The sequence below is a fragment of the Thermobia domestica genome, chromosome 8, assembly GCF_964235325.1.
Source record: "Thermobia domestica chromosome 8, izTheDome1.hap1.1, whole genome shotgun sequence".
Lineage (NCBI taxonomy): Eukaryota > Metazoa > Arthropoda > Insecta > Zygentoma > Lepismatidae > Thermobia > Thermobia domestica.
In genome coordinates, this window is record NC_137461.1 from 242619173 (window position 1) to 242633678 (window position 14506).

At 36.0% G+C, this 14506-nt stretch overlaps 1 protein-coding gene and 1 long non-coding RNA gene across 2 annotated transcripts in view; one reads left to right on the forward strand and one right to left on the reverse strand.

Annotated features, from left to right (window-relative positions):
* The window catches only part of LOC145691979 (protein takeout-like), a 66529-nt gene extending 63983 nt beyond the window's left edge, over nucleotides 1–2546 (forward strand). Inside the window, exon 6 of the mRNA XM_081767278.1 lies at nucleotides 1951–2546. Coding sequence (XP_081623404.1) covers nucleotides 1951–2105 — 155 coding nt within the window. The 3' untranslated portion in view covers nucleotides 2106–2546. The remainder of the gene's footprint in view (nucleotides 1–1950) is intronic.
* Nucleotides 2547–7577: 5031 nt separating this feature from the next.
* Nucleotides 7578–13944, reverse strand: LOC145691980 (uncharacterized). Its single transcript, XR_014132600.1, has 3 exons — nucleotides 13848–13944; nucleotides 9849–10017; nucleotides 7578–7958 (listed from the first exon to the last, which is right to left on the reverse strand). It is a non-coding gene; the product is annotated as an uncharacterized LOC145691980 (long non-coding RNA).
* Nucleotides 13945–14506: the final 562 nt, after the last annotated feature.

Below are 14506 nucleotides of genomic sequence, written 5' to 3' on the forward strand. Positions count from 1 at the left end.
GGAGTGAAGATGAACTTCAACATCATGAAAAGTGATACCTTTATACTCAGCGACCTCCAAAATTATGACTTCTACACTAATATATGTCGTTTTCGATTACTTTTAAAATCCCTCCTCCCTCCCTGGGGAGTGGAGTATGATCTTGAAGTTGAATGGAAATTAAAACTGTCACTATTCATCTCAGCAACCTCAAAAACTATGAATTCAACTCTAATAATGGTCGTTCTCGGTGTGTGAGGGGTGAGGAAATTTTGTGCCGAGGGTGGCAAAGCGTAGGAGCGTACAATATATAAATACGGGCCTGGACATAAGTATAATGTTTTAGTGTTTAGTTTTATTACAGAAAGTAGAAAACCTTTAACTGTAAGCTAACGGAAATGAAGAAATTGTCAACTGTCATTACTGTTGTAACCCGCAATTTTTTTAAAGGGACAATGGTCCGGACTTATGTATCTTAAACAAATATAGTAATATGTTGATTGATAATACAGCCATAAAAAGCGGTACTATGCTACGAAAACCATCCTTTTAACAGGTTTCAGTAGCCGTAGGAAAATAGTTTTGAAAATTTTGGAAAAGTGAAATGCTATGAAATCATAATAATTCCTTAAAAGCTCTAATTATTTGTTTCCACTCTTGCCCCCTCTAATAAACATGATTACCATTAAAAATTAAGGAAAGGATAGACAATGTTGTTATTTTTATCATGAAGATAAAATAAAGTAATTAATACAGTAGATACCTTGTTAACCGATCACCACGTGAAAGGGGCCTGGTTAGATATAGAAAAATCAATATTTCATAGCCCCTAAATTGTATAGTCTCTTCATAATGATTAAAAAAGAGCTTACAGTAGATTGTGACGTTCCTGCATAATAATAACCACAAACCATCGTCAATACGTTCACTAGTTGATTTCTTCAATCCTCAACATATTGCTAGATTTTTTTCTGATTCAATCTAAGTGCAAACGTCTTGGATCGGTTTCTTGTTTTGACGCCAGTCTTTAACAGTACACCTACTGATGATTTTAACTACGGTTTCATCCTTTTCAAGCTCTTCTATTGATTTTCATTTCTGTTCCATAGTTACACTTTATGCTTTAGTCCTGTCATTTCAGTCAAGCATTGTACACAAGACAACCGGACCGTACCAGAAATAGGAAGCAACTATCGAAACAAAATCAAGGTAAAAAATATACTCGTTACGGTCAGTTAGATAGTTTATTATCGTACGACATATTGCTGTAGAGCACCAAGCGCATCTGTTAACAAAAATGGTTTATTTCTTAGAAGATGAGTAATTAAGCCAACGGGCAGTCATGAGAGAGAGTTCACTGAAGTGTATTTAACAGATTGGTATTGTTTTACAGTGTTACCCTAGGCCAGTGATCGCCAAACCGTCTATCGCGAGTTACTTGCGGGAACAGTTTTCGTTAGATCACGTTAACGCTCCGGTTGGCTAACCTTGATTCCTCCATAAACAACTGTAAAATATTAAAAAAATAAGTTGGTAGTTCTTTCAGTTGGTAGCTCACAGTAGGATTTAAAATCCTTACAGTAGGTCAGAAGATTTATAAGTTTGGCGACTTCTGCTCTAGACTACTGAAGACTTCCAGATTGTGCATTCAGTACTAAAACTGAAAATGGTAGTATATTTCTATGAACGCTGGCTTATTAGATATATAAGTGTAAAGCTGGAATGTTATATATATATATTCTTAGAACACTGAGTCCATATGTGTAAAACATTTTGTGCTTTTCATTTAATTTTAATATTATTACCATTGTGGTTCTTACATACGCTTAACTCTTCTGCTACGTTCTGGCTCAGTTGTGTTCTGGAGATATGTAGAATATGGAATGGAATGTAGTACTCTTTCCAAACCACAGCAGCTTTTGCAAAAAAATATTTATTTGATGGTAAATAACTTTTTATTCCCTCTTACAGGTAAACATATGAACGAATTTCTGAACGAAAACGCCATGGATCTATTTCACGAAATGAAGCCGTATTTTCAAGATATACTTAGTGAATTCTCGAAAGGAATATTGGAGACATTTTTTGAGAAGATTCCATTTCATGAACTCTTTCCTAAACGCTAAATAGCTTTTTTTTTAAAAAACAGTGTAGATGTATATTTTTATATTATTCTGGAGATATGTAGAATATGTTCTGGAGATATGTAGAATATGGAATGGAATGTAGTACTCTTTCCAAACCACAGCAGCTTTTGCAAAAAAAATATTTATTTGATGGTAAATAACTTTTTATTCCCTCTTACAGGTAAACATATGAACGAATTTCTGAACGAAAACGCCATGGATCTATTTCACGAAATGAAGCCGTATTTTCAAGATATACTTAGTGAATTCTCGAAAGGAATATTGGAGACATTTTTTGAGAAGATTCCATTTCATGAACTCTTTCCTAAACGCTAAATAGCTTTTTTTTTAAAAAAAACAGTGTAGATGTATATTTTTATATTATTTGCAATAAATAAATTTTCTTAACAGATAACTCTGAGCAAGATTCCTATATTATGGTATCATTCACAAGGAAGGTTTACAAAGATTGAACACGAAAAAAAATAAATACAATTCAATTGCTCTCAGCATGCAAAGGTGTAGAAAAAGACCCTGATTTAATAAAAATAATACAAAATGTGCCATTTTTCTTTTGCTTATTTGTTCATAAGTGAAACGAGATAATGAAATAATAGTTGTATTCAGTTTGTAATAAACAAATACTTTTAACATACATTTATTAAAATAAAATGTAGTTCACAAAACAACGTGAACAAAACTAAATGAGATCAAAACGACACCAAAACAACATGATACGTAGTCAAATGAAGTTGAGTTCATTCCTCTAGTCGCTGCCTTAACTTAAATTTTGGGGAATTGTTATTCTGGCAACACTGTAGTTTCTATGGATTCTGAAAATTCTTGAGGATTATATTTTCGCTTGCAGATTAACATTATCTATAAGTGTGGTAAGTTGCATTTCATTATCTCCTTTCACTTATCAGTAAACAAGCTAAAGAAAAATGGTATATTTTGTATTGTTTTAGTAAGCAAGGCACTTAATGACGGATTTTTCTGTTCGTTTACTTTCTTTTTTTAGTTTCCAGATAAAATGCCTATGTTGATTCACAAAGGAATTGCAATGCTTAAGAAAGTATTTTGTGTAGGCGCTTGAGTCATCTGTGAAGATGCGACAGCGTTAGACAGTAATGTGACCACCTAGCGCAGGTCTGCGTTTTTAACTTAAACGTAATCATCATAATGGCATATAAGATTGAAGGCATATTATTTATGGCATAAATAGTAAGTGTGTACACATATTTTTGTAGCACATACAAATGTGTGTGTAGTTTGTGGGTAAACTAAGAAAATAAAAGTCAAGAAGACAAACGATAAATAGGGAAAGCATTGTAATATTTGAACAATTATTTCTGATGACGACCCATAATCTTAACTCTGCTAAGTGGGTATTACTATGGGGCAAGAAAGAGTAAAGGTAGGAGGCATGAAGGTACTATTTTATACCAAGGAATGTAGTTTTATCGTCATTGAACTTTGACAAGTTATTCCTAATCTGTACAAAACTAAAATTATAAGGGGGAACAATTGAACAATTTGTAAGTTGAACTTTTTTTCGTGGATAGGCGCCGTATTCGTATTTCATTCCCTAGGATATTCTGTTCTTATACTGGTGTGGATATTCTGGTAAGTATCCGTAGGTGACCAGTTTCTTTGTATTTAGCCCATATGTCACGGATTTTCCCAGTTTATACGTCCTTTCTATTAAAACTGAAGACAGTTTAAATCATTTAATGAAAAGAGATTATATATTATGTCACTAAAATATTTTACTTACTTTCTGTTATCGGAGTAGGAGTAGGAATTAGATTTATGAGCATTCAACATGTATGGTCATTGGTGCCCGTCACGTGAAGGGATACTGTCCCTCGGCAATCACACTACCCGAGGAATTGGGGAGGAAAGAATGAATGGGTAAGGAAGAAACGACCTTGGACCATTGTGTTAGGTATCATCCTGGAATTTGCTAGACATGTATGAGGAAATCCTCATTCAGGACGGCTGGTCTGAGAAAGCTTTTTACAATTTTTCACCACCGCAAATCGAACCTAAAAACTAGAACGTTACCGATAACGCTACGTGGGGCTACCACCTTTTGTTATCGTTGAATTGTTTTAAGAATTGGCAGGGGTGTAGCCAGCAGGTTTGTGTAGGGGGGGCCCGTCGTTTTTGAGGGGGGGCCAGCTACAATGTACAAAGACAAAAAAAATGTTGCTGCTAGTGGTTTTGAGGCCTGAAAGAAAGGAAAATTTTGGTTTTCTTAAGGAAAACTAAAAACACTATTTTAGCTTATTATTATTATTATTATTATTATTATTATTATTATTATTATTATTATTATTATTATTATTCCCAAGCGGCACACCGACGTCGAAAAGACGTGGTTTTTTTGGTGTAAAATACCGTAAAATACACCGAACATGACGTGATTTACACGTCTTTTCCCACGTGGAAATGTCCGGGAATATGACGTGATTTTTATGACGTCTTTTACACGTCATAGAATATGACGTGATTTCTATGACGTCTTTTACACGTCATAGAAATGACGTGTAAATCACGACTTTTTTACGTGATTTTCAGGTGTAAATCACGTCTTTTTCACACCTTTCATGTGAGTTGGGGGGGGGGGCGTTCTCGAAATGAGGCGGCGAGAAGCAAAGGGGTGTAAGTGACATTTGCAATAAAGTATGGATGTCTCAAAAATGGATTCTGCACAGCTAAATATACAAACTGGATGGTGAAGCTCGTAACAGTCCAATAGAATGTCTACCCATAAATGCTCTATGCCGAACTTCATTATGCAGTTTGTATATTTTGCTGTGCAGAATCCATTTTAGAGACATACATACTCTATTGAAAATGTCACTTACACCCCTTTGCTTCTCGCTACCTCAAATGTCATGAAAGTCTGACAGGATTGTTCAGTTCCAAATGTCAAAACCATTAGAAATTGATGTGCATCCGCAGTTTTGACATTAGGAATTTCAATCCCATGTACTACCTCGATTATTCGCCACACTTTTGAGGCTATTTATCAGCCCCTATTCAACCGTTTTGCACCAAAGTTAGAGGTTAGGCTACTAGGACTACCTAGTTTTGGCCCCGTAAATTTTGAAATAGATCGGTTGAATAGTGGTTGAAACAAATAACCCTGAAACTGTGTCGAATAATCGAGATTCTACTATACATAGATTGAGATTCCTAATGTCAACACTGGATAAACATCAATTTATGATTATTTGGACATATGGAACTGAATATTAATAATAATAATAATAATAATAATAATAATAATAATAATAATAATAATAATAATAATAATAATAATAATAATAATATTAATATCTACTCTAAAACACACAGCTTACAACACATTTTTTAAAAAAATGATAAAAAAGAAAATATCATACTTTTTCTTTCTTCTTAACTGCGTTTTTTTTTTTTTTTTTTTTTTTTTGACAGTTCTGAACTGATCTCTGGCCGCAACACTTTTCTTGGGTTAAATAAAAAGTCTACGAATAACAACTGGACAACGTTTATTATAAGGAAAAACAATAATGAAAATAAATTTAGCCTCGTGGCTGCTGCTTGATTTTTCACCATTGTGTTGTAATTTGCATAATAATTTACAAGCTCCTATACCAGATAAGTAAGACCACTGGGTTATTGTAATAAATAACAGATCAGGATAGACCCTAAGAACCCTAGATCTTGCCACAGCGAAATGCATCACCACCCTCTTTCGGAAGCACACATTGGGGAACGACAAAGTATTGTGGTCTATTTGATTGGTCTGTACCAAGATTTTGGAAATTTCGCTTCTCCGAAGGTTCGTATTATCTATAGATTGGGGATTTCCATATCCAATTGACCACCTCTAGTGTTGTTGATTTCTATTTTTTTAGTATTTGGATACTAGCCTATTGAATAGTACATATTCGCCTCTTAATGTGTGGTATATTTACCTACACATTAAGAAACGAATATACAATAGGTGTCAAGGAATTATTATATACCTAATGCAACAGGAAAGAAACGGCAGCGCTTGCTCCACGAAAGGATAAATTTAAAGCCATACATTAAAAAGAAAACCGAGACGCATTGGATCGACTTGAAAAACATTAAAAAAAAAAAAAAAAAAAAAAAAACTCGAATGTAAGACTCACCCTTGGCGGAAAAAAAAGCCCTACATAACTTAAGAATGAGAAAAGACGAATAAACATGGTAAAAACAAAGAATGAAATGGAAAAATAAAGGAACATTGTACTTACAGTCCTAAGAAAATGAAATGAAATGAAATTTTTGAGTTTTACGTCCCACGATTATACCGGTTAGGCTAAAGGAGACGGTGATGATGAGAGATGAGTGAAATGGTGGAATGAAGAAAGTGGGAGGAAACGGGAGAACCCCGAGAAAACCCACGAGCACGGTGTTTGTCCACCACAAAGTTCACTTGGAGGGGGCTGGGATCGAACCCGGAACTTCAAGCAAAAGAGGTGAACGCTCTACCACTGAGCCACCGCGGCCCTTAGTACTAAGAAGAATCCACTCATTTCGTCACTGGAATTTATTCATGTGCGGGGGGCGCGGTGGCTCAGTGGTAGAGCGTTCACCTCTGGTGCTTGGGGTCCCTGGTTCGATCCCAGCCCCCGCCAAGTGAACTTTGTGGTGGACAAACACCGTGCTCGTGGGTTTTCTCGGGGTTCTCCCGTTTCCTCCCACTTTCTTCATTCCACCATTTCACTCATCTCTCATCATCACCGTCTCCTTTAGCCTAACCGGCATAACCGTGGGACGTAAAACTTAGATTTCATTTCATTTCATTTCATTTCATTTATTCATGTGCATTTACTAGTACCTTCTTCTTAATGAAATTACGGTACAACACGTGTTTCCTTAAATTTTATAGCTATCCATTATTACGCTAGTATGCGCACACATACACACAAACACAACCACCCACATCCAACACACACTCACACACACAAGAACAATGGGTTTTATTGACAGTGCAAAATTTAGGACTAAACTTTTATAACTCCAATTTAAGACACCTTTATTTTGGAGGTGAAAAATCGAAAAAGAAAGTACATCTTAAAATTAATTAATCTCTGAGGGATGAAAGCGAAAACACATAACCATTAATTTGAATTCTACATTTATTAGTTATAGTACAATGTGCACGTTTTGTCGTATAAAATAATATTCATACTGTTTGTAATGCAACAAGAAACACTGATTGTCTATATTATTTGTAATACAAACAAGAAATATGTAGACAATGCAAATCTGTTGGTTACAATCTAAAACTTACAGAGATCTTTCAATAATATAAAATAAAAAGAATAAAATTTTCCTATAAATTTCGTATGAAGGAAAACACCTTTCATAGTTATTGAAAGTACAGAAATACAGCATCATATCAAAAAAGCCTCACGTGCTTAAGTAGGTTAGAAATGGGGACTGCGGTAAGTATCCCACTTCTTTATCTATTATACCAGTAGCAGTTTCTTCCATCTTTTAGTTTTCGAAAGAGATGCCTTTACATTGATTTCCAACAAAGCGAGGAGGAACAGGTCAACATGTTTCAAGCATGCCGAATCCTTTTCATCCTCAAACAACAAGGCAGATGGAAGTGAATATCTTTCTACTAACGTTTTGAAGATTTGTGGCAATTGTTCATTTGAAGATCTTTATTTTTACTCACGAATGATAAGTGTCTTTAAGGCTAGTTTGCACAACGTGAACTTTGCTCTTTTTTCCGCGGGAGTTAAATTTCATCGCCAGCTCTTTGGAAACCAAGCATCAGAGAAAGGTCCCTTTTCCTCCCAACGATGACAAATAGGAACACTGAAACAGAAAAAAAATCATGAACAATCATAGTGCAATTTTTCAGGTGCGGAGAAAATTAAAAAAAAAATAATTACAATACGTCATGTGCAACTACAATCAATACGCAATAAAACGATTAGTTACTGCACTCGCTTGCATGAAGTCACTTATTCTCAAAAATCCACTTTTAACGGCCTTCCATACAGCGAAATTAAACTACCATTAATTTTAGTTATTCTGTAATAGCTTAACTTTTAATTTTATTGCAGCTGTTAACTCTGATTGTTCAGGAGGATCAAACAAGTTGGGGGATATAAAACTTTATATATACAGATACATGACAAATAATTCTGAAACACTCATAGAAGCCTACATTACGTATGTTCTCATAATATAAAATGCCACTCTAAGACCAACTTTAGGATGTGAGCTAAAAGTGACGATCAAGTATATTGATACGATATTACAACTGATGAAAAAAAAAGCTTTGAGTTTTACGTCCTACAGTTATGTCGGCTAGGCTAAAGGAGACGGTGATGATGAAGACTTAATGAAATGGTGGAATGAAGAAAGTGGGAGAACCTCGAGTAAACCCACGCACACTGTGTTTGTCCACCACAAAGTTCACTTTGCGGGGACTGGGATCATAACTGATGCAGACTCATGCAGTAAGAATAGTTTTTATGGTATGAAAAAAAGAACTTTCTAATAATAAAATAATATAGCTACTCATTTATCAAACACAACTAGACAACGATAGAAATTACATGTATTATCTTTCACTACTGCTATGTAACCCCCAAAATGAAGTCAAAATTCCGCATTTACATATCGTGACAGAACTGCGCTATCGGATGCAGCAATCTGACAAGCTGTACACAGGTGGAACTAACCAGAAAAGGTATCCTTCTACTGTGATAAGAAATTTTATCCTGATTGGATACGATTTGGTAAGTTAAATTTATGATGCAAGACGAAACATATATTAGCATTTCAAAATATTAAAAAAAAATAAAGTGAAAATTACAAACAAAATGGTGTATAACTTATGTATTCCGAAAAATAAAAAAATGTGAGCAAACGCCCCCTCACTTGTTACTGGAGTATTTTTAAAAAATAAGACTTCTAGAACCAGAATTCTGTCACAAGCAGTAAAGTGAAAATCGTCACATTATTTGTTCTGAGCAGGGTTAGAAGTTGCGGCAGTTATTATTATTATTATTATTATTATTATTATTATTATTATTAATAATAATAATAATAATAATAAAATAAAACTTGTCTTTGGTGAAAATTATATTTTATCCCTCTGTTGAGAAAAATATTTTCGGGAGGAGTACTTTTACCCATTAAAAAAAAAAAAAAAGCGCGAACACTATAACATGTGATACATTCCATATTAAAGCTTTGCTTATATATAAATAAGTCAAATAAAATAATTGCTGAAGGAATAAAAATTAATAAACAAGGAAATCTTTAAAAATCTAAAATAATAAATAAATAAATAAATAGAGTGTATCTGAAGAAGACGAGGGTAGTTGCTGAAACAGTTACATTTAAATAAAATTGGCGCAGCTGTGGCTCGGTGATAGAGCGTTCATCTCTGGTGCCTGGGGCCCCTGGTTCGAGCCCAGCTCACTTCAATCGGCTTTTCTTGGAGTTCTCCAATTTTTTCCCACATTCTTCATTCCACCATTTAATTCACTTCTCATCATCACCGACTCCCTTAGCCTCAGTGCCTGATCGTGGAACGTTAAATTGAATATTTCATTTATATAAAAGTATTGCCTTGTTCAACAATTATTTTATTTTAGTTAAGTACTAATAAAATATTACTACTTTCTTTCTTTTCTTCTTACTCGGCATTTTCGTACATGGGTATTATAAAATAACATGTCAAAAACTCACCTGTCGCAACTTTGGTATGTATGTCATCCTCCACAGTGATATTTCTAGAGCAGCTCGACGAGCAGAAAGGGGTCAGAGTTACGGCTTTCAAGTTCAGTTAAGAAAGATTCCGTGCTAGGTGGTCTGCTGTTGATCAATTCATCATTTGCAGGAGCATTGGCCACACGCTCTGGAAAGTGGGAGTACATGCAAGGCTTATTTTGGCAAATAACATGTATTTACAGCTAGGCTTATTACAACAACTAAATACATTTAACATGAAATGAAGCAGTTTAATTTCATGTAAACAGTAAAGTGAGTTTTTACTGCATTTTGTATTTAAAAAAAAACTGAGAGCTTATAGAGGAAAATGAGTTGGCAGGAAAATATCAGCCATAAATTTCACATGCTTTCTGTTCTGGATATTTTCAGCGTAAAGGACGGTGTGAAGAAGAGTCTGAAATCGTCTCAACCTCGGTGCAGGAATGGTCACTTCTTAAATGGAAAGATACGTAAAATAAATATTGACAAACTTGTGGACAGATAGATTTTATGGATTATTGTCTGCTCGTTGTTAACAAGAACCAGGGATCGGAAAATCTTTGAGTTTTACGTCCCACAGTTATGCCGATTAGGCTAAAGGAGACGGTGATGAGTAATGGATGAAATGGTGGAATAAAGAAAGTGGGAGGAAACGGGAGAACCCCGAGAAAACCCACGCACACGGTGTTTGTCCACCACAAAGTTCACTTGGCGGGGCTGGGATCGAACCCGGGACCCTAAGCACCAGAGGTGAACGCTCTACCACTGAGCCACCGCGGCCCCATAAGAAGCAGGGATCGGATTTGAGAACGGAGTGAGAGCGTAAAATATCGCATCTTGAACACAAAGAACACAAATGACTACCTTCGTTTTCGAACGCGGACATTTTTTGAACAAAAACACCAAGTAAAGTAATTTCTTGCTATGTATTGCTTCATTTAAATTCTGCAACGTGTAAAATATATATATATATATATATATATATATATATATATATATATATATATATAGATAGATAGATAGATAGATAGATAGATAGATAGATAGATAGATATAGATATATATATATATATCTTACATTTATAATACAAGCTTGAAAAAATCAAGAGCTCCAATTCTGGGGTAGGTTTTATTTTTTTAAAGAATAAAAAATATCCTACTCTGGGAGGGGCAGCAGATATGTAAGCCCCGAAGCAATGAGGTATGTTTTTTTTTTTACTGATGGGAATGCAGTGCCTGTGGTAGAGCGTTCACTTCTAGTGCGTGGGGTCCCTGGTTCGATCCCAGCTCGTGCCAAGTGGGCTTTGTGGTGGACAAACACCATGTGCCTGAGTTTTCTCGACATTCTCCCGTTTTCGCCCACTTTCTTCATACCACCATTTTTCACATTTCATTATCACCATCTTCCTTAGGCTCGGTGCCTTTCCTGGGGCGTGAAACTAAATATTTAATTTCATTTCTTTTTAATGATGAGGAATTGGTGTTCTACCTGAAAGCAGGTTTTTGACCCAAAGAGACTTCCATTGTTAATGCGCAGCCCCCAACCACGGTCCCTTAATAAGACATTTGGTTTCCTTTGAATCGTTTCACGATTAGCAGTGGAAATCATAATAATATAGTCATGTAAGGATACTTAATTGAGCTGGAATATATTTTTTTGAACTTCAGTGGCAACATTGATAAGTATCCATCATCACATGCTGGCACTGGAGTAAGTACTGTAATCTAAAATGCGAGGTAGCTGTCTACTCAATTAATGAACAAAATATTCGAACAGTCAAAAACCCGTTACATTATTATGATTTCCACACCGAATTCTGTAGCACAGTTACGGTAGCCAAGTGTCTTGTGAGGGTGTGTAGGGCGATGCTTGCAGTTTGAGAGTGCTCTCAACTGGAGTAATATCCTCCCACTGATTATACACATATACAAGGGGGCACTACTTTAGCAAACGGGTCTACCAAATATTCATCGATTTTGTGGATTTTTTCACTAAATTTAAGACAGTAGTGCTACAAAAGGCTAAACAAAACATAACTGAGTGAGCGAAGGGGTTAGAACTTCCATAGGGCTCGTTGTTTCTAACTCTGAAGTCATATACGATTGGCATTGCAACAATTGCCGAGGGTCATTTCCCAAAGGGGTTCACTCGAGCAGTCGGTTCTACCTAACAGGAAATTCATAGGGAACATACGATGTGAAACATATTTTTTGTCAAGGAATAAAAGTGTGAATGTAAGTAATTAATGTCAGTACACAGCAAATTGAAATGAATTTTGGGCATTACTCGGGCAGACGGTTCTACCAAATTTTGACATATTTCTTACAGTTTCATATCAGGTTAGAACAATGCATTTCTTTTAGCAGAGCATTAACTAAATCAGAAGCTCCATTAGTGCTTGCAGATTGACTTCAGGCCTCAGTACAAATACAGCGTGGACGTAATGCGTAACAATTTCAGTGAATAAAACATGAACCAATTTATATCAACTCCCCACTAAAAAGCAGGAATAATATATAACCGAGTCAGGGTAGGAGCACAGCAACAGGGTCCGAGCGGCAGCGACGGGATGCGTCCATAGGGAACAGGCGCGTCAGCGACGGGGAATATACGTCTAAACGAGAATAGTGGAACACCACACTTACATATACAATACTTTCACTGATCACTTAAAATTCAATTCAATATGCTGTACACTAACAGTAATTACTTATATTCACACTCTCATTCCTTCATGAAAAATGTTTCTTATAATATTTGACCTATAAATTTTCTATTTGGTAGAACCGTCTGCTCGAGTGAAGCCGCATTTTGAGTGATAGTGAAAGCATTGTAAACTTAAGTGTGCTTTTCCACTATTCTTCTTTACGCGCATAGTCCCCGTCGCTGACGTGCCTTTTCCCTAGGAACGCACCCCCTCGTTGCCGCTCGGGCCCTCTTGCTGTGCTCCTGCACTGATTCCAATAGAATGCATTTGTGCTTTTTAGTGGGCACCTAGCAAAAGTTGTTTCGTGTTTTATGCACTTTACTTAATATGCCACGCGTCGGGAAGGTTCTAGAACACAAGTCCCCCCATATAGGTTAACTGCTAGATTGGTTCTTTTCTGTACCAAAGTTTAACATTTAATTCACATGTATTGTTGAACGAGCGTTAGCGAGTGAAGGCGGGTTAGAGCCCCGCACGGCACGTTCTTTTCTGTCTTTGTTACAATTAAGTGGGAAGGCGGACCTGTGTTCTAGAACCTTGCCCCATGCGTCTACTCTATATTTATACTAACCCCCGTGAAGGCAATCTGCAAGTAGTAATGGAGCTCCTCATTTAGTGCATATTCTGCTATAGGAAATACAATGTTCTAACCTAACCTGAAAATGTAAGAAATGTATCAAAATTTAGTCGAACCGTATGTTCCAGTAATGCCTCCAAAAGCATACATTTACTGTCATCTCGTTGTTTCCTTCTATTTAGCAATCTTTCGCCTTGGCAAATAGTACCACAATGCGTGCAGTTTTTATTATACGGATCCATAGTATAAGCAGTAGTAGTAGGAACGGGTTAGAAGAAGCCCCGCGGAGGTTGGTTGGTCCTGTTCTCGACACGAAATAGGCAAACTTTTCGTACATTTTACAATCTATGGATCTGTATAGTAAAACTGCACCACAGAATGACATACTTTCCCATGCATACTTACTCCCATATACGGTTTACTGAGAATAATAAAACATACATTATCATTTTACTACCTTCACTATTAATATTTTATATAGTATTCTACCTAAAATATTTAATTTGATACAGGCGTCTGCAAATGTTAACCTAATGGAGGTATCCTCGTTCTTTCTACGGTATTTTAATACACTGTAATAAGAAACCATAGGCAACGCTGTATGAGGAGCTAATCTTCACAATTACAATACTCAATCTGCTGAATTTTACACAGAATACACCTAGATAGGAATAGGATAGGAATTATACTTACTTGTCTTAAAGCTGACCTTTATCACAGGTGCCTTTAACAAAACACATTATGTATATTCACTCATAATATCATCAAAACACGATTCTGTAAATGGCTCACGATTCCCAGCATGCACTGCTCGCAGTTACAGTCGGGGAACGTCCGCGCTTTTTAGCACCTAAAAAAGACGTCTATTTTTGGTGATGTTCGACAAGTGATTCTTTGTACCATTCTGGCACGTGATAAACACGTACAATTTAGGTCATGTTTGACACGTCATTTTTGTTACCATTTTGGTACGTGATAAAGACGTTCCAAATTTTCAAAAGACGTCATTTTGAATTCGAACCCCAAAAAAAGACGTGTTTATGACGTGACTGTGCTACTTGGGTTATTATTATCCATAAATTATATTCAAGATAGTTTTTATTATGCTTAATCAAGAACTACTGCCCGGGACCAAACGGTATACTTTTGTGCATAACTATAAAGGTAACCAAGAAAGTTCTGTCCCTTTTCGTGGAAGTCTGTGTTCAATTGCACCTCACACCGTGAGTTGGATGCGAGTGGAGATAAGGCCAACGTCAGTTGTTGGTGTGGGTATACCCAACATACTACCTGGTTGTGGCAATTCAGACACACCGTGAACTTGCGTAAAGACAGAGGGAACATGGGACATC